Source organism: Colossoma macropomum, unplaced genomic scaffold, assembly GCF_904425465.1.
Source record: "Colossoma macropomum unplaced genomic scaffold, Colossoma_macropomum, whole genome shotgun sequence".
In the NCBI taxonomy this organism is placed as follows: Eukaryota; Metazoa; Chordata; class Actinopteri; order Characiformes; family Serrasalmidae; genus Colossoma; species Colossoma macropomum.
The window spans coordinates 597,501-619,458 of record NW_023495965.1 but is presented as its reverse complement, the minus strand read 5'-3'; the positions used below and the strand labels follow the sequence as shown (position 1 = coordinate 619,458).

Below are 21,958 nucleotides of genomic sequence, written 5' to 3'. Positions count from 1 at the left end.
CTCACCTCCTCAGGTGAGAATCACTCCAACCTCACCTGCTCAGGTGAGAATCACTCCAACCTCACCTCCTCAGGTGAGAATCACTCCAACCTCACCTGCTCAGGTGAGAATCACTCCAACCTCACCTGCTCAGGTGAGAATCACTCCAACCTCACCTGCTCAGGTGAGAATCACTCCAACCTCACCTCCTCAGGTGAGAATCACTCCAACCTCACCTGCTCAGGTGAGAATCACTCCAACCTCACCTGCTCAGGTGAGAATCACTCCAACCTTGCCTATTTAGGTGAGAATCACTCCAACCTCACCTGCTCAGGTGAGAATCACTCCAACCTCACCTACTCAGGCGAGAATCACTCCAACCTCACCTGCTCAGGTGAGAATCACTCCAACCTCACCTGCTCAGGTGAGAATCACTCCAACCTCACCTCCTCAGGTGAGAATCACTCCAACCTTGCCTATTTAGGTGAGAATCACTCCAACCTCACCTGCTCAGGTGAGAATCACTCCAACCTCACCTGCTCAGGTGAGAATCACTCCAACCTCACCTCCTCAGGTGAATCTCTTCAACCTCAGCTGCTCAGGTGAATCACTCTAACCTCACCCGCTCATTAGAGAAACATTGTAAACTCACCCGTTCAAGTGAGGAGCCCTCCAACATCACCTGCTCAGGTGAGTTACTCCAAATCCCAGGATCCCTGGCCCAGATGGAGCTCTGAGCCGGAGCACACGGCAGAGTAATCAAGCAGAAAGAGGGAGGGAGAGAGAAGCGGGAGAGCGAGAGGAAGAGAGAGAGAATGTATAATTTCCCTCGTTGTCTGGGGCCTGTGTGTCACTCGGCCCCTGCGGTGGTAAAGCCTGTGTGTAAAATAGCTTCACGCTTGCCAGCGTAATTCATCACACACTCACACACACACACACACACACACACACACACACACACACACACACACACTCACACACACACACACACACACACACACACACACTCACACACACACACACACTCACACTCACACACACACACACACACACACACACACACACTCACACACACACACACACACAAACACACACACACACACACACTCACACACACACACACACACACACACACACACACACACACACACATCAGTCTCACATCGCTGAGTTTAAGCCTCTGAGAGAGTGGACGCTGGTGGCCCTCGAACAATTCACCACTTTTTCACTGTCCTTTCTCTGTTTAACCCTCAGAGTTCTGCGGTTATTATTGTCGCTCTGCTCATAATAACGGCTTCGTATTTCAGGTGGACTGAAAGTTTAGAAGCTGCAGTTTCTCCAGTTGTTTAACTGAACAGTCAGAGAGGGATCAGTCAGGGATTTCTAGGACTCCAGAGAAGGTTTCATTATTTCTGGGCAGTAAAAATACACACAATATTTAGTTCATTTTTATCAGCACTGCTAAGACTCTGCAGGTATTACAGTGTATACAGTGTAGAACAGCTAAAACATACTCATACTCACACTGTATAAATGAAGAATGGACCAAAAGAAACGACCCAAAACGACTTGTCTGGTTCCATTGACTTACATTAAAAGTAAAGTAGGTTTTTGCCTTCTCCAGTAAAGTTCCCATATCAACCAAAACAGCAAAATATAGAGACACACATGGTCAGACCATTTTGAATTATTCAGAATAAATGATTTCAGCAATAAAAAAAATTACAATCTGATTGCAGATAAATGTGTATTAGTCTCAAACACTCAGAAAGCTGTACAAATTAAGAATTTTAGATTCTAAAGTGAACCAATAAATTTACAGTATTTTATTTCTAGTTGTATTCTGTTCTTGTTAGCAGAATTCTGGAGATATAGAATATAAACATTAAAAAATACAATTTAGCAAATTATTTGTAATATTTAACGGCACTTTGTAAAAAATAATCTCTAGTGATGGTGTAAATTGTGTAACAGCCGTATAAACTGAATGCAGGTGTAACTCGTTATGTAGCTGTGTAGTTAGCACTGAAACTCTGATCCTCACAGCACACAGAGCACTGAAGGCCTGACTTGTATCTGTGCAATAATAAAAATAATAAAATAAATATTAATAATATTAATATTATTGCTCATTATTATTTAATTAATAATTCAAGACATAATAATTGTACGATAATTACTATTATGCATTAGAAATCTAGTACTACTACTACTACTACTACTACTACTAATAGTATCTATTGCTAAGTGGTTGCAATGATATCCCAGGTGGTTGCTAGGGTGTTGCTTGGTAGTTGCTGTAGTATTTCAGATGGTTGTTGATATTGTGTTTATAGGTGGTTGCTATTATGTTCAAGGTGGTTGCAAGGGTGTGGATGGGTGGTAGGTCGCCAGGGCGTTGCTTCGTGATTGCAGTGGTATCCCAGGCAGTTGCAAAGTGGTTGCTATAGTGTTCCATGTTGTTGCTAGCATGTTGCAATGGTATCAGTAGTGTATTGCAGGGTGGTTGCTAGTATCTCTGGTGGATGATATGGGGCTGTTATAGTGTTCCAAGTTGTTGCAATGTGCAATCAATAATAATAATAATAATAATAATAATAATAATAATAATAATAAGAAGAAGAAGAAGAAGAAGAAGAACTATTGCTAGGTGGCTGCAGTGATATCCCAAGTGGTTGCTAGGGTATTGCTAAGTGGTTCTTATGATATCTATTGTGATTGTCAAGGTGTTGGTAGGTGATTGCTGTGGTGTTCCAGGTGGTTGCTAAGGCGTTGCTTGGTGGTTGCTAAATTATTCCAGATGGTTGCCAGGATGTAGATAGGAGGTTGCTATTGTGTTCCAAGTGTTAATAGGTGGTTGATAGGATTTACAACGTGGTTGCTAGAATATTACTAGGTGGTATCCCAGGTGGTTGCCAGGGCATTTCTTGGTGATTGCAGTGTTATCTCTAGCAGTTGCAAGGTGGTTGCTATGGTGTTCTATGTGGTTGCTAGTGTATTGCAAGTGGTTGCCAGTATCTCTGGTGGATGCTATGAGGTTGTTCCAAGTGGTTGCAATCAGTAATAATAATAATAATAATAATAATAATAATAATACATGTTTGCATACAGTTTTGTGGCCCGTTTTGGTCAACATATTCAACATTTTGTCCCAAACCGCCCGGGTGCTGTAATACTGTAATATCAAATAGCCCCTTCTGATTGTGTAGGACTGTGGGAACTGACCTCCAGACGCGGTCAGATTTAGACAGTAATGAGTTGCAAACATATAGTAACAGCGTTATAGCTCTCAGATTACTCAAAGCCCCCCAAATATAGAGGCTTCTCCCACAGAAGCTGATTGGCTGTGATATGAGTGGTGTTATTTTAACCCCGACAGCGCTGACAGCGGAGCAGATCCACTTTGTGGGGAAGTTAAAGCTGGTCATTTTGCTGAGTTCTGCTGCTGCATTACTATAAATCCTGTATGTGTCAGAGTAGATTGGACACACCTGCACTTCACCACTCTGACCTAAAGCCTGAGATTTCTGGTTTAGTCATGCATGGTGAGCTCTTCATCTCTGACAGAGAGGTTTACTCTCAGAGTGTGGAAACTGAACCTTCGTGGCTTTTATGTAGTGAAGAGTTTGAGGTTAAGCATCACAGTGTGTGTGTTTGTGTGTGTTTGTGTGTGTTTTTGTGTGTTTGTGTGTGTTTATGTGTATTATTTATCTCTGGCCCATTACATAATCTTACACATGAAGATTTATGGTTCTCGGTGGAGGCCTAACAGTTCACCTTATTCATGGTTCAGTTTCTGGGCCACAGGCTAGCTTGGAAGAATTTAACCAACCTCAGATTTTTTATTCTTTCCCCCATAATTCAGTGTGTGAGATTTAAACGGAGAGATTCAGAGTGGTTTGGTGTGAAATGGTTCAGATGTCTTTACAGTGGTGGTGATAGGAACCAGGGGTCGCCATGACTACAACACAGATATAGACATTTTATTTACTATCCAGAACCACCAGTGAACCTACACGAGTCTTGGAATGTTGATGATGGAAAATAGTGGAAAATCTGAAATAATAAGTTTTCTTTGGGGACTATTTTGCCTCACAGCGCCCTGCATGTATCCCTCCACCATGAATGGAGTTTAAGTTCTCTAAACGATCATAAAACAGTGTCTCAGTCATCAGGCAGTGAATTCATAACCATTTCATGTAGGAACTTTCTGTGGGGGAGCTTTTAGAGGTGGACGTCTGGTTCCTATCACCACCACTGTGAACAGTTCTGACTTTTATCTAGAACAGAGCGTTTCATACCAAACCGCTCTGAACGACTCTGTTTACATCTTAACCAGTAAATTATGTAGAAATTCCTCTCTAAATGGACTTGTTTCATCAGTAATTTAAAAACAGGATCAACAGTCAGACCACACTTAACAAAGAGCTGGAAAAATAATTAATTTTTCTACCTGGATGTTTGAAGGCTATGTATTAACTGACTTCAAAAAAAACTATCAGAGTAATTATTTTTCTCCTGAAATGAGTGGCAGATAAAGTAGAGCTCAAAGCAAAACGAGATAAAAGAAACTCACCGACAGACACAGCATAAAAAATAAATCAATAAAATAATTATATATGTGTATATATATATATATATATATATATATATATGTATCTTGCAAACTGTGAAATTCTGTAAAAAGCATTTGACACTCGACGCTTAGTCTCACTTTAGCACTTTAAAAGGGTATTTTAAAGGTTATAAAATGTATATCAGTAATTATGAAATACAGTTATTTACTGTTTTATAATAGCCTGTAAATAATTAATTCGTTTAACCCTTTAAAATCAGTCTTATTACATACTAAGGCTTATTATTCAGTAACTACAGGGACTTCGTTGCAAACTGGCTGAGCTATTCTTAGATCATAGAAGTGTGTAATAAAGCTTTGGGCTCACTGATGGGCCATGTAAAGGGTTAACTCTGTCCTTTGTTTAACCCTCCGGGGTCCACGAACTCGCCCACACATCATCTTCTGTCTCTATATCTGTTTATGTTTCTTAGTCCAGTTCAAACCCTTCCTGAATCTGTAGAGTCGCCCTTTCCATTCCATCTTATCTCAAGATCATACGAGACTCACATCCGGAGTTATGAGCCTATGAAGAGGGGCTGAGATACACGTCATCTGCCTCTCACCGTGTGGAACTGGTGGATTGGTGTGTCCGTCTACATTCTGTGTGAAACTGACCAATGGACACTCAGGAAATCACTAAGGACGTTTTTGTCCACACTGGTCAGTAAAATGGATCAGCATGTGGATCTGGAACTTTCTGTGATCTACTACGTTTCCTCTCACTGTGTTAAAGAAGCTCCTTGCTGCCTTTACTGTTGGATGCACTGACATAAATTCTGAATCACAATCACGTCACAATGGAAATTATTATTATTGATCGGTTTCATCAGTGGAACAGTGCTATATAGAACCCTTTTATAAAAAGTTTGAGATAGAACCATATTTAACACATTCTTCTTCAATCTGAAGAACCATTTAAGCATGCAAATGTTTCCTTGAATGTTCATGGTTCTATATAGAACCATTGTCTTTACTAAAGAACCCTTGAAGAACCATCTTTTTTTAAGAGTGTATAGTGAGAGGGTTATGTGTTCAGACGCTGGTGATGCCACAGCCATCAGTAAGTGATCTTACTAGTCTTCTCTTTCTCTGGGTGGGTAGGGTGGTCCTCGTTCTACCCCCCCATCACTCGGTGTGATGCTGGCTAACACGGACATCTGTTAGCTGACATAACAGAATTAGCAATTAGCGTACTCCTCCAAGCGTGTTGAGGTCCAGCGATGTTCTGTTTGTGGTAGGTTGACAAGATACGGTGGAGCTTCATGTGTTTCAGAAGCCATGAAAGAACCTCAGTTGGTTCAATTAAAGAACCATGTTTGAAAGAGAATCTTCACATAATTTAAAGGTGCTACACCAACTTAAGGGTTCTTTACATAATGTGGAAGTTCATTCAAGTGTAGAAAGGTTCTTCACACTTCCATGTCTTGTTTACCAAAATGGTTCTCCATCCTAGCTAACGGGTGGAATGAAATTAATTTGATAAAATTTCATAATTATAGTGCACTTTTTGTTGACCTTTAGAAGTTCACTCAGTGGAGAAATCGTGTAAAAAGTTCAGATTCTAAGTACAAAAAGAAAAATTTCTTTACATTTTTGTAACTTTTTCACACCGAAACAAACAGAAAATGTTAGAAGACTAAGTTATTAATTATGTAACTTTCTGATTGCATAAAAAAGTGAAAACTTCAGATGTTTAGGAGTTTAAACCCTTTGTTTCCACTCCAGTCTGTCTCCTCAGCTCCTGAACTCCTCGCCAGTTTACATAAAACACGTCCTGTAAAGCAGGTGTAACGTATAAAAGCCCTGGAGTCCAGCCCAGCGTCCAGTCTCAGCATAACTGACTTCAGCTGGAATCAAACCCAGATGGACTGGACACTAAAACAAACAGCAGCTCACTCAGACTGGACTCCTTCACCACGTTCTACAGGGTCGAGGAGAAACCCTTTAGAACTCTTCATCTCAGCAATGAGTGTCACTCTTTCTCTTAGGAAGATTGTTCTTTTAGAGTCTCGGTTCCACTTAGCGTTCCTCTTCATGCCGTTAGAGAAGTTCTCCTTCTGAGTCTTGATTCTTCTAAGTAGTTCTTCCTTAAGGTCTTATCAAGGTTCTTCTTTTGAGTCTTGGCTCCTCCTAGTGCTTCTTCCTCATGGATTTAGGCAGTTTACTCCTTCTAAGTCTAGTTCCTTACAGTGGTTCTGCCCCATGGTCTTAAGAGAGGTTCTTCTTTTGAGTCTTGTTTCCTCTCAGTGTTTTTTCCTCATACACTGATTGAAGTTCCTCATTTTAGGCTTGGTTCCTCTCAGTGGTTTTTTCTCACACTCTTATCAAGGTTCTCCTTTTTGGTCTTGGTTCCTCTCAGTAGTTCTTCGTCATGCTCTTAGAGAGTTTCTTCTTTTGGGCCTCAGTTTGTCTCAGTGATTCTTCTTCATGCTATTATTGAGGTTCTCCTTTTGAATCTTGGTTCTTCTCAGCGGCTCCTCCTCATGCTCTTAGGTAGGTAAAGTCTTGGTTCCTCATATTCTTGTTGATGTTCCTCATTTTAATCTTGGTTCCACTCTGTGGTTCTTTCATGGTCTTAAAAGGTTTGTCCTTTTGAGTCTTGGTTCCTCTCAGTGGCTCTTCCTCATAGTGTTGTTGAGCTTCTTCATTTCAGTCTTGGTTCCACTCTGTGGTTCGTTCATGCTTTTAGGGACTTTCTCCTTTTAAGTCTTGGTTATTTTCATTAGTTCTTCCTCTAATCAATGTTCTTCTTTAAGTCATGGTTCCACTCAGGGTTCTTCCTCATGCTCTTAAGGAGTTTCTCCTGAGTCTCGGTTCCTCTCAGGGGTTCTTAGTCATATTTTCAGATTGTCCTTCAACAATGCATATTAGAGTGACGCACCTACATTTCTGGAAAGATGCTTTGAGTGAAAGTCACATTCATCAGATGCAAAATCATAATAAAATATCATTTTGTCTACTTACAAACACAAGTGTGGTCTGGAATGGATATGTAGAATCTGCACTTTCCACACAATTTCTCCTGTTTGAAAGACCTCTGAGTCAGAAATGATGAGGCAGAATGTAAGACGAGGCCTTTCAAGGTGCAAACATCAGGGGGGTTAATGGGAAACCTTGTACAAAACAATAGGTTATGAATTATGGATAACAAAGCTTTGTTAAAATGCACTTGTTTGTTTGTTTATTTATTTCTCTGCTTTTTTTTTTTATTCAGCCCAGACTTGCCAGGCCGGCCAGTTTTCCTGCCAGAACGGCCGCTGCATCCCCGAGAACTGGAGGTGCGATCGAGACGATGACTGCGGCGATCATTCTGACGAGCCTTCATCGTGCGGTGAGTCCACCATGCAGCGCACCTTCAAGGTCCTTATCCCACAATCCTCTGCTAATTCGACATCACGCTGTGCCCAAGCTTTCATTCCTAGGAGCTTTTTGCTTTATCTGTTGAATGCGTTGCACGGTCAGGAATGCAATAACACGGACACTTAGATAACTCCAGCTGACCCTTATTTCAAGCGATCTCAGGTCCTGTAAGAAATCCTCCACACTGTTTCACCATGGAGGCATTTAATGAATGCACGGCTGGTCCTTTATTCTCGTCACCACAGGATCGTAGACACCACACGTATTTTATTTTTTATTTTTGTGGCAACACAAAAGATTTATCTTTGGTGTTTTAGTGTGAAAAGGTCTAGACTTTTCTACGGAACTGGCCGCAGTTGTGTTGGAATTCTGTGAACGGAGGTCTGAAGGATTTGTTTGTAAGCAAAGGATTTGAAAGTGGAATAAAGTGGCGGAGGCCAACGACTACTCTTTAGACCAAAGGCATACATGTCCATTTATGACCGGGACTTCTGTCGTGATCATTTAATTTTAGATGATAGTTAATAGCCATGTGAATAACAATGCTTCATTAAAGCAACTATTAAAGAACAAGTCTAAAATGGTCAAAGTGGCTGATTGCTAGCTGTCAATTTTTAGTAGCTCCCAAATGTTGACAAAAACAACTCAAACAAACAAGTCTTACTCATTTGTTGTACCTGCTGCAGAACCCAATGCAGCAGGTAAAAACCAGAATTCATGGCTCTGTCAATTATGGCAAGTCACCCCCAGATCCCTACCTTCACACTACCACCACCATGCTTCACAGTTCTCAGTATGGAATGCTGAGTCCTTTATGGCAGGTGTAACAGGCCTCCTGTCTTCCACTTTTGACCAAGTCCACAGAACATTATTCCTAAAGGCTTGGGTGCCATCAAGGTGTCTTCATGGCCTTTATGGTCCTTTTGGTTGGCAGTGGTTCACCTTAGAACTCTTCCATAGATACTATTTTTGCCCCCTAGTCTCTCTCTAATGGTGGACGCTGACCTTATCTGAGGTGAAGTTCCATAGATGTTCATTTGGGCTCTTTAGTGTCTTCCTGGATGAGTCGTCGCTGTGCTCTTTTTGATAGGCCAGCCGTTTCTGGGATGATTCACCAGGGAGGCTTTGTCCATTTGGAGATAATGGCTTTCACTCTGGTTTGAGTCCCAGAGCCTCAGAAATGGCTTTTTAGACTGATATATTTCAATAACTTCATCTCTTCTGGAAATCTTTTAATAGCGGCGTAGTGCGCTGATGGTTGAACCTTTTTCACCTACTTTAAATTGCTAAAAAGGTTCTATTTAAGGATTCTTTGCAGTACCGGTGCACTTCTGTCATTAGTTTACGTTTTTTATGCATCAAATCGTCCACGGTCCATCGTCCACTTATGTAAAACACTGTTAGAAAGCTGGAAATCTCAGGATCTGATTCCCACAAACCATTTTTGCGATCTGCTATTCACAGCAGTTACGATCGTCTCATTTGCAACAAGCACTGAAAAGCACAGCATAAGCAAATGCTAGCGAATTTGCGAGATGCAGGTTGCGCTGTGGCTCAGTTGAGGTGTAAAGTGACCTTGGCTTGCTAACCTAGAGGAATAGCCAGTGATCAGTTTAGAGGTCTGTTGTCATGTACCCCACCCCACCCTCTCGGGGAGACTCTACTAGAACTCTCCCGGGATCCACCCACTTGCACATCTGCAAGTCATCCTGACTCATTAACTACCTCAAATAAACCCCTTTCCTTGGTTTAGAGGTTGCTAAGTCTCTGTGTTTCACACTTGAGCAGCAAGCCATAGTTTCGATTTGTCCTGTTTTCCTGTTTTGACCCTTCTTCTGTCTCCTGGTTTTGTGGATACGGATCCTCCTTTGCTCTTGCCCACTTGTGTTTTGACCCCTGCCTGCAGTAAAGACTGGCCCAAAAAAAGCCTCTTTGCATTTCCAGCCTGCTTCAGCCCCTATGTTGCCTCTGTGAGTCAGGCGGAAAGAAACTCCATTCCATTCTAGCGTCTGTTACTCTGTGTGAGTAATTCATACAATTATTCTGATGGCTGGGAAAAACTGTGAGCGTGTTACCTTTTAAATGGGACCAAAATTGTAACTGTTGCCCAAAGTATGTGGGGACAGCGCCCCCTTCAGGTAAAGGGATTTATCTTATAGATGACATTAAATGAATTTCAATTATTTGGCATATATATGGTTCATTAAGGGTTCATCAGTGAAGACAACGGCTCTACAGATTCTATATAGCCCCAAAAATCTTCACTTGTTAGAGGCTTGACATCTCAAACAACAGCAGAACCTTTTTTGGTGCTATATAGAACCATATACAATATATTCTCCAATTTGAAGAAGCATTTGACCAAAGAACCCTTTAGGCATGCAAATGGTTCTTTGAGTGTTCACAGATGGACGCATATGGACATATATGTGATATATATGCCAACTTCTTTGAAATTGGCCATTTTCAAATATGCAGTATATATTTTGGCCATTTAACAACATATATAAACATATATGTGTAATACATATTTAACCATATACGATAGAAAAAAATATGTTAAAGATATATATTACTCATATATGCTTACATCCTGTTATATAACATAAGATTTTGGGTTTTCCAAACTTATGCATAAGTATACATATGGATATTAATAAGAATATTTTTTTTAAAATAAGAATATTTAGACATGCATCTTCTTTGTTTCTTCCACATACTTCCTAATGAAATATATAAAACATATAGGTAATATGGTATCAATCAAACTCCAGATATCATACATATATTCACTTGCCAGACACACATGTATGCTCAAATAATTAAGTTATTTATTACTTAAATATATGTACACAATATTTGTACATACATTTTGAAATGACACTTTATGATAAATGTGCATATATATGGCCAAATATCAGATTTCCATACGTGAGTAATAAAGCCTGGGTTTGTCTAGTTAGTTGATCTATTTGTTAAATAGAGGGGGGCATTTACTTTTTTAAACAGGAGCCGTTGGTGGTGGATAACTTTTTCCCTTGAGTTGTGTTTGGTGTTTACTCAGGATATCTAAAGATATAAGATCTAGAACAGTTAAGTGTGACAAATACGAGGGGTGCAAAAACTTTTTCACAGCATAGTTTTTATACTTTAGCTCTATTTTATATTTTTGAATACTGCATATTTGTGATGATAGGAAAGAATTTGTCCCTCCATCCTCTCCTTACTTCACGCTCCCAGGCTTTGACACGGTGCTTTATACAGGTCACCTAATCATTTCCTGGGTTTCGTGTCGCTTCACAGTCAGAGCTGAAGTTTGAGAGTATTTAATGGTTCTAACAGTGAGGTTCTAAAGCACAGACAGAGCTTTTGAGCAGAGTAATAAAGCCCTTTAGTGAGAGAGCTTTGGAGAAACTGCTATGAGTTCATCAAGACAACAGGAACACCTTGACCTTACCTCATCCCTGAAGGTGTAAATATGAAGCTCCTGCTTTTCTTTATCCTTCAAGAGAAATGACGTTTGCTGTGAACCACTTCAAGGTTGTTCTGACATTTTTCAGTTCCGACAAGTTTAACTGCTTTCTCAACTGCACTGACCGTCCGCTTTATTAGGAACACCCGCCTTGTGCTTCTGCTAACTGGACACTTTATTAGAAACACCCGCCTTGTGCTTCTGCTAACTGGCCACTTTATTAGAAACACCTACCTTGCGTTTCCGCTAACTGGCCACTTTATTAGAAACACCCACTTTGTGCTTCCACTAACTGGCCACTTTATTAGAAACACCTACCTTGTGCTTCCACTAACTGGCCACTTTATTACAAACACCCACCTTGTGCTTCCACTAACTGTCCACTTTATTGGAAACACCCACCTTGTGCTTCTGCTAACTGGCCACTTTATTAGAAACACCCACCTTGTGCTTCCACTAACTGGCCATTTTATTGGAAACACCCACCTTTAGCTTCCACTAACTGGCCACTTTATTAGGAACACCTTGTGCTTTGAAACAAACTGTAAAAATAATCTCAGGTTATATTTAACCCTTTGCTATTACCTTTAGAAGCTTTCATGCGTATTTAAAATCATCATTTTTGGAGAGAACTCTTGTTTCCTGTTAAAAGGCTGGGTGTGTGTCTGTGTGGCGTCTGATAAGGACGCCGAGGTCTGAGCCCTGATGGTCTTTGATAGCCGTTGTCTAACAGCAGCTCTGCTGATGGAGAGTCTGGAGCAGATCTGTGAGTTTGCACCGCTGATCGGTCGAGAGAGTTTAACCCGCAGGCCGAGCGTCTGGTGCAGCGTCTGCTACAGCCTCTCACTCTGAAGCGGGAAGATGTGATCTCTCCACAGACAGAATGTGTAGAGGCAGCAGAGCTGAATGAAGAGCTTTACACGCTCACACCATCAAAAATGATCTAGAACTCCAGCAGACAGCTTAGATCAGCAGAGCCGGCTCAGCGTTATAGCTCCCAAAATCAGAGCTAAGCCAGAGGTAGATATTAACTACTGTGTTCAGCTGGACCTTCCAGAGGACACAGTGTTTGGACACATCACCCATCTTGACATATAGATGTTTTAATCCGTGTGTTTCAAGACGTTTCGGCTATGCGTTACATTTTAGTCATTAGTCCAATATTTATTTTTCAAAAAAGCACTGTGAACGTAATTTCTAGTTATCTTTATTAATAGAATTGAACTTTAAGTGGTAATATTAATAAAATTATTTAGTAAGTTAGAATAGCTAGTAGCATTTAGTATTATGGTAAAGAGTAATAGCTGTAGTCACTTTTATATTATATTACAATTATATTAGTTAGATGTACATAGTAGTAGTAGTAGTAGTAGTAATAATAATAATAATAATTATAATAATAATAATAACAATAATAATGAGGAGACGGAGCTGAACGTGTGTCTGTTTATTAGGAGGAGTAACGTTAGCGCGCTCGGCTAAAGCGTTTGGGAAATGGAGACTGAAACTGGGCAGTGTTAACGCTCTGATAAACAGCAGGGGGCGCTCTCACAGTATTCACAACCTACAGTTTACCACACTTTAGGTTAGTTTTCCCTTTTTTACATCAGTAACAGCCGCTGTGACTTATTTTAATATTATTATGATTACATTTTTATGTTTCAGCTGTGTGTTTATTGTCGGTTGCTAGGCAACAGACATGACAGCTGATTGTCAACTTTAATCAAGTAGGTTAAGATTTCCTAACTGGAGATAAGATGCTGTAAGATAAGATATTCTTGCTTCTGTGATACAAATGTGTGAAAAATCTGATCTTGACTGTCTGATCTTAACTTGGGCTCTGCATGGGACGCGAGGGGCCGCGCTGTGTTTGTTGTTAGTAAGAATTTTCTTTGTGCTTTTAGAGGCATCACTGCACTGATTACATGTGGAAGGAAAACCCTGAAACACTGAAGCTTTGCCGAAGGCTCTGCTCTGCTAATCCTCAGAATGCTTTTCCGTCCACAGGAGACGATCAGCAGGCGAACGTTTTAGTAATGCATAATTTAATCTCACAGTCAAAGCGCAGAACAACAGTAACTAACGTAAAGCATAAAAAACAGCAGCAGAATTATTTTGCGTGTCGTTATCAGGAGCTGAATGCCACTGAGCTCCGCGTGGGGAATTGAAACCACAGTGAAGGTTAAAGATCGCTCCTAAGGAACCGCAAATGGACCGCAGACTCTCACAGCTCCCTCCTGAGAACCGAAGAACAAAGCCTGACCATGTTAGTGGTTAGCATTCCTGCTCTCCACTGCTGCTGAAGAAATTATCAGGCAGGACATGGTGGCTAAAGTCTGCTTTTCTAGTTTTACTGGAGCTACAAGGCTAATGTAGCTAACAAGTAAAGGAAACTTAAATTTTAGCATTTACCATGCTAACTGCATGCCTAAATTACCAACCTCAAACCTGGAAAAGTTGTTATGTAATCTCTAACAGACTTCACTATGTGGTTTCTAACACTGTATGTGTAGAATAATTAGGATGTTTTCTTATTTTAAAGTCCACTGCAGTAGTGACCTACCCTATATGCTAGCTTTAGCATATATATATGCTTATTTGGTATTGCTTCATTTAATGTAAATGACATTTAAATTAAACACCCAATAAACCAACTTTTGTCGAAGCTCCTGCTGGTGTGGATTTCTTCTCTTTAAATGCCGCACCCAAAAAAACGGCTTACGTGCTAACGGCTCCCCCTTTTGGAGAAACTTCAGACTGATAAATGTGCCCGAGTGAGTGAGTTCCAAAGCCATGTGCTTAACATCAAAACACTGAGTGCGTTCACATGCACTCAATAATTCGATCATGATTGGATTTCTGCAGTTATCTGATTTTTCAAGTGGCTGTGTAAACGGCATACTCTGATTTCTTAGATTGAAGGAAGGTCTAGAAATCTGATTAAGAAATCTTTAGTTCAGTAATCAGATTTCTCAGTATATGTGAACTCTTACTCTGATTTCTTTCGGATTTCTCTGAGCAGGTGCGAAAACAGACGGCAGTACCGGAAATAAGCGAGCAGCGTGTGAAACCAAACACGAAATGAAGGATTTCAATATTCTTCATCTTCTAGACGATGTATGTTCATATTTTCAGGTAAAGCGGCGCGATGTTTAAAAAAAAAAGCTGCAATATAAAGTTTGAGTTTTACGTTATTTGGCTGTAGATCTGGAGTTTCCCCATTATCTGATTACTCAAGTGCATGTAAACGCGTTGATCAGAAGACTGATTAAATCTGATTTTCTGCAGTTATCAGATTAGTGCATGTAAACACACTCAGTGAGTCACTGTGTTGAAATGCTTATACAGTGAGGAATACTTTACTGTGGCTAATCAGATCATCAACGCTCCACAATAATCCATTATATTAACGTAACAGTGTATTAAACTTTATATGTGTGTACAAATTAGCTTTATTTAGAATTATTCAAATAGCAAGTAGTCCTTTCGATTTCATTAATTGCTTTGAAGCATCATCAAAGAAGGTTACTTGTCAATCATTGCCAATATCCATTTATATACACCCATCACAGAGCTGTTATTCATATAAATGGACATAATTCATGACTCAGTATATCTGCTGCTGTTCTTAGCTATGCAAAGTCATTTTGTCTGTGAATGAATGATAATCTAGTCATGCTAATTGACGGGATATAAGCTATATTAGCCACATTAGCCTCGTAGCTCCGGTACTAACACTAAAGAAACAATTTCAGACACTAAACATGTCCTGGCTGATCAATTACAATTGTCTAAACTTGGTTTGGTGCCAAACTATCACTTTAAGCAGCACTTCGGTTTGAACACGCTCACAGAGGCAGAAGCAGGAGCAATTAAAGTTCATGCTCGGCTTCCTTGAATCAGAGCCAGGGTTGGAAAGCACTTCGTGCTGCTGGGGCATCTGCAGACGCTGCGTTTGAGAAGACTAGCCCGGTTCCAGGCTTAGGTGGGTTCTCCTGAGCCTCCTGCGGGTTTTTCCGCCGTCCTTCCGGGGCAACTTTACTTCCCTTCGTTAATTCGCTCGTGTTTAAGTTTTCCGTGCGCGTAAGCCCCGACGAACACGTGCTGCTGGTGTGTTCCGGGACGGCGCTCCTGTCTCTGAAGAGATAAGGGCTGCGGTGGCAAAGTTCAGCGAGAAACCAAACAGCCGTGTTTGTTATTGTGGGGAAAAAAGAGAAAGAGGCGAGACGAAACTTTGCCTGATGAGGATTTAATCGAGGCTTTTCACTGCAGTTAATTACATTTGCAGCGGGCGACCCAGCGTGATTAGGCTGCGTCAGACTCGGAATAGGAATACTGTGTGTGGGCGCATCCGCTATGCGTCCGAAAGTATCCAGACAGTCCTAATGAGTGGATTCACCTACTTTAAGGTGCAACCAGGTGCAATCTCTATGGAAAAGCACTGACCAACAGAATGGAGGTCACCATGCCCTATGCCAGAACGTGGTCTAGAGGGGTATAAAGCCCCCCAGCACTGGGCTGTGGAGCAGTGGAGCTGTGTTCTCTGGAGTGATGGAGCTCCATCCAATACCTTTGGGATGAGCTGGACTGACCATCCAACATCAGTACCCGACCTCACTAACGCACAATCAGATCCTCACAGCAATGTTCCGACATCTAGTGTAGAGCCTTCCTAGAAGAGTAGAGGCTGTTACTGCAGCAACTCACTATAAAGAACCCTGTAGAAGAAGCGCTGGTGTCTGGATACTTATGGTCGTTTGTGTCTGCTGTTCTTCTGCTCTCTGCTTTATTTTCTGATTGTCCGTTCTGCTCCTCTCCTTTTCAGACTTCCCCACCTGTGCTCCTCTCACGCAGTTCAGCTGCTCCAACGGCAGGTGCATCAGCAGCAAGTGGCGCTGTGACTCCGGTGAGATAAAACTGACCAATCCGTTATGTCCTGTGCCCAATCACCAGTCAGAGTTCTGCACAGTCACCAATAAGGGTCCAGCCCAGTCAGGACCAGTCACAGTCCTGCTCCAATCAGATTTTTGTACCTCAATCAGATTCCCACCCAATCAGAGTCCTTCCCTAATCACAGTCCTGCCCCAATTAGATTCCGGCTTCAATCAGAGTCCTGCCCTAATCACTGTCTTTCTGCAGCCAATGCCTTGAACCAATCAATGTCCTGCACCAATCAGGGTCCTGCCTGAATCAGGCTGCTGCCTTAGAATCCTCCCAACAGAGTCTTTCATTGGTCAGAGTCCTGCCCCGATCAGAGTCCTGCCCCAATCAGAGTCCTGCCCCAATCAGAGCCCGGCCCCAATCAGAGTCTTTTCCCAATCAGAGCCCTGCCCCGATCAGCGTACTGCCTAAATCAGCATCCTGCCTCAATTATATTCCTGCCTCAATCAGAGGTTTGTCTCAATCACAGTCCTGCTGCAGTCAGCGTCTTTCCAAATAGGCCTTCCCAATCTGATTCCTGCCCCAATAAGAGTCCTGCCTCAATCAGAATCCAGCCTTAATTCATGTCCTGCCATATCAATATCCTGCCTCAATCATAGTCCTTCCCAGTCAGAGTCTTGCCTCAATTATTGTCCTGCCCCAGTCAGAGTCCTGCCTCAATCAGAGTCCTGCCTCAATCAGAGTCCTGCCCCAATCGGTGTCCTGCCCCAATCGGTGTCCTGCCCCCAATCGGTGTCCTGCCCCAGTCAGAGTGCTGCCCCAGTCAGAGTCCTGCCCCAGTCAGAGTGCTGCCCCAGTCAGAGTGCTGCTCCAGTCAGAGTGCTGCCCCAGTCAGAGTGCTGCCCCAGTCAGAGTCCTGCCCCAGTCAGAGTGCTGCCCCAGTCAGAGTGCTGCCCCAGTCAGAGTGCTGCTCCAGTCAGAGTGCTGCTCCAGTCAGAGTGCTGCCCCAGTCAGAGTGCTGCCCCACTCAGAGTGCTGCCCCAGTCAGAGTCCTGTCTAACCAGGGAACAGCAAAGCTTTTGAGTATCAGAGCAACTATTACAGCAACAGTTTAGCAAAAACCTCTGTTTTGTGTTGGAGCTAAAAAACGAGTGTAGCTAGTAAACAGTGTAGTCTTATATCCCAGCAGCTCCACTGGATGAAAGGATGGACAGAATTCATTTAGTCCATGTTTATAGATAACAGAGCAGGTCAGGAACCACAAACAAGACCATTAGAGAGTCTGAACAACTACACCAACTGATAGACCCTGTTTGTGTACATCTGATCATCGTTTACTCTCTCTCTCTCTCTCTCTCTCTCTCTCTCTCTCCCCTCTCTCTCTCTCTCTCCTCTCTCTCTCTCTCTCTCTCTCTCTCTCCCCCCTCTCTCTCTCCTCTCTCTCTCTCTCTCTCTCTGTAACTCTCTCTTGCTCTCTCTATCTATCTAACTCTCTCTGTAACTCTCTCTCTCACTCTCTCTCTCTCTGTATCTCTCTCTCTCTCTCTCTCTCTCTCTCTCTCTCTCTCTCTCTGTATCTCTCCCTCCATAGAGGATGACTGTGGGGACGGCAGTGACGAGCTGGGCTGTGTCCATGCGTGCTCCGTGGCTCAGTTCCAGTGTTCCAGTGGGAAGTGTATTCCAGAACACTGGCTGTGTGATGGAGACAACGACTGTGGAGACCACAGTGATGAGAACGTCACCTGCAGAGGGACAGGTACACACACACACACACACACACACACTATACACACACACACACACACACCACACTATACACACACACACACACACTATACACACACACACTATACACACACACACACACTCACACACACACTATACACACACACACACACACACACTCACACACACACACACACACACACTCACACACACACACACTATACACACACACACACACACACTATACACACACTCACACACACTCACACACACACACTATACACACACACACACACTATACACACACACACACTCACACACACACTATACACACACACACACTCACACACACACTATACACACACACACACACACTCACTCACACACACACACACTATACACACACACACACACTCACACACACACACTATACACACACACACACTCACACACACACACACACACACACTATACACACACACACACACACACACACACACACGTTTGTCTTGCTATACATATGAGGATGTCCATAGGTTTCTATTGATTTTTGTGTTACTGTAGGTAAATAATACTGTAAAAAGTAAATATAGTAAACTCTCTCTCTCTCTCTCTCTCTCTCTCTCTCTCTCTCTCTCTCTCAGCGCTGGCCTCTGTGAGTGACTGCAGTGAGGAGGAGTTCCGTTGCCGTGGTGAGGGGTCATGTATCCCCGAGCGATGGCGCTGTGACGGCGATAAGGACTGCGAGGACGGCAGTGATGAGGTGGCGTGTGAGGGGGTCCGGAGAGCGTGTGACCCCAAAGCGAAGTTCACCTGTAAGAGCTCAGGTAAGAGGAGGACAGGTGCGCTCACTCGCCAGCAGCTGCAGCCCTGCACGGTCGGTTCCAGGTGAACACCAGAGCTGCATGATGTAGTGTTTGTTAACGGGCCCAGAACAAATAGTTTTACCAGAATTTTGAAATATATTCCAATACATAAAACAAGTTTTCTCCACAGCTGTGATCTTTCATGGCTGCTGTTGTGAGGCTGGACTTTAAAGATCAGTAATAAGTGGGTAATAATACAGTAATATTCTGGTAAGAAGCTGTGCTAACCTAAAATTCACATATTAAATTTGTAATCAGTAATGATTAAGTTAGTAATTGTATGAATAAAATCGTAAAATAATGTTTTAGTAATTAATTGTACTAACCTAAAAATGACATGTTGAATTTGTAGTTGTTAATGAATAATAATTTAGTAATTGTAGTGGTACCTGATTGTAAAATGGAATAATAATAAACTCTGTCCATAAATAAATAATTTCCAGTTGATATAAAATTGATAAATAATCAGTGGGTAATAATACGGTAATATTATGATAAGAAGCTGTACTAACCTAAAAATGATGTTACATTTGTAATTGTTAATAAATAATTTAGTAGTTCTGAATAAAATGGTAAAATACTAATTAATCTGTTCTAGCCTAAAAATGACATGTTAATTTTCTCTGTTATTAAATAAAAGGTTAGCAATTGTAGCTGAAACAAATCAGTAATAAAGTGATAAAATAATGGCAATAAGTTGTGCTTATCTAAAAATTATATGCTGAATTTGTAGTTATTAATAAATAATAATTTAATAATTGTGGTAGTAACTGGTTGTATTTTAGAAAAACAACAAACTCTAACTATAAATAAAATGCTAATTTTCCAGTTGATATAAAATGATTGATGAATAATAAGTGAGTAATAATTCGGTAATTTTATGGTAAGAAGCTGCACTTACCAAAAAATGATGTTAATTTTGTAGTTGTTAATGAATAATGAGTTAATTAATTGTTGTGGTAAGTAGTTATAAATAAAATGGTAAAATAATGCTAATTAATTTGTATTATCCTAAAAATGACATGCTAATTTTCTCTGTGTTATTTAATAAATGGTTAGTAACTGCAGTAATAACACATCAGTAATAAAGTGGTAAAGTAACACAACAAGTTGTGCTTATTTAAAAATGATATGCTAAATTTGTAGTTAAATAAATAATAATTTAAAAATTGGAGTGGTGACTGGCTGTAAAATGGAGAAAATGATAAACTCTATCTAAACTCTATGAAAAAATAAATTTTCCAGTTGATACAGAATAATTGATAAATAATAAGTCAGTAATAATATGGTAAGAAGTTGCACCAACCTTAAAATTACATGTTTATTTTGTAGTTATTAATGTATAATAAGTTAGTAATTATTGTGGTAACTAGTTATGAATTAAATGGTAAAATAATGCTAATTAAACTGTACTAACCTAAAAATGACGTGTAAATTTTTTAGTTGTTAATGAATAATAAGTTAGTAATTGTTATATTGTGTTTAAACTAAATTGTAAAATGATGCTAATTAATTTGTACTGACCTAAAAATGACATGCTAAAAGGTCAGTAACTGTAGCGATAACATGTAAATAATAAACTGGTAAAATAATGGCAATAAGTTGTGCTTATCTAAAAATTCTATGCTAAATTTGTGTTTGTTACTTAATAATAAGTTAATAATAAAAGCTAATAATAATAAACTCTAATTAACCATAAATAAAATGCTAATTTTCCAGTTGAAACAGAATAATTAGTCACTGTTACAGTAAAAAATTAGTAATACTAAACCATCAGTCATCACTGTAGCTTTTATACATTTATACGCACTTAAAAATGATGGTTCTTCAAAGGTTCTTTAGTAAAGAATATGGTCCTATATAGAACCATGAACACTCAAAGAACCCTTTGCATGATTAAAGAGTTCTGATTGATGGAGAATATGCTTGAAAATGGTTCTATATAGCACCCAAATAGGTTCTTCTATTGTTATGGTGTCAAGTAGCGATAGAAGAACCCTTTTGGGTGTTATATAGAACCCTTTTTAAAAAGGTTCTGTATAGAAGCATCTACAGTACATTCATGCCCATTTTACATCAATCTGAAAAACACTTTCATGATGCAAAGAACCCTTTAATTATGCAAAGGGTTCTTTGGGTGTTCATTGTTCTATATAGAGCCCTTTTCTTTAGTAAAAGAACCATGTTTTTCACGGTTTCTTTAAAGACAGTGATTCTGTATGGAACGTGTATAGATTCCATACAGAATGCTTAAACGGTTCTCTGCATGGTGAAATGGTTCTTCAGATTGATGGAGAATGTGTTGTATACGGTTCTATATTGAACCTTTTTGGTGCTATATAGAACCATATACACCATATTCTTCATCAGTCTGAAGAACCATTTCACCATGAAGACAACCATTTTAGTATGCAAATGGTTCTTTGAGTGCTCATGGTTCTCTATGTAACTGTTGGTCTTTACTTAAGAACACTTGAAACAATCAGTCATCACTGCAGCCTATTTATATTTATACACACTAAAAATGACGGTTCTTCAAGGGTTTTTAGTAAAGAAAATGGTCCTGTATAGAACCATGAACACTCAAAGAACCCTTTGCATAATTAAAGATTGATGGAGAACGTGTTGTACTGTTTGTACTCCAGCCTGTGTTCCGTTGCAGTAGCAGTGCTCTTTGAGGAACATGGTGAATGGTAACAGTGGGCTACACACAGCGGGAAGCCCTAAACACCCAAACTCCGCTCCGAGTGCCTAAATGGCTGATTTGTTATTGTTTACTGATGTTAAGAGCTCTGATTTGAGCTCACGAGAAGGTGTGGAGGCTCTACTGGGCAGATGAGGCGTCTGATGAGGTTTTGTCTTGGAGGATCGATGTATAATCTGGAGAAAGCGACGCTGGGAAAGACCTCAAAGCCGAGGCTGTCTGTAGAGAACCGAAAGGTCTCCCTGCTTTAGCCAGACCATCGCAGAATGCTAAACTCAGAGGATTTATGATCCACTCTGGCTGTAAAACGCCGCTCTGATGTGAAGAGGTGATCAGCTTTCAATTTATGAGGA

The 21,958-nt window shown here is 40.7% G+C and overlaps 1 protein-coding gene across 1 annotated transcript in view; it reads left to right on the top strand.

Moving 5' to 3' along the window:
• lrp1ba (low density lipoprotein receptor-related protein 1Ba) overlaps positions 1 to 21,958 on the top strand; it is a 333,352-nt gene that overhangs the window by 101,447 nt on the left and 209,947 nt on the right. The window contains exons 18-21 of the mRNA XM_036564311.1: positions 7,812 to 7,928; positions 16,255 to 16,367; positions 17,904 to 18,066; positions 18,680 to 18,862. Of these exons, the coding sequence (XP_036420204.1) occupies positions 7,812 to 7,928; positions 16,255 to 16,367; positions 17,904 to 18,066; positions 18,680 to 18,862 (576 nt within the window). The remainder of the gene's footprint in view (positions 1 to 7,811; positions 7,929 to 16,254; positions 16,368 to 17,903; positions 18,067 to 18,679; positions 18,863 to 21,958) is intronic.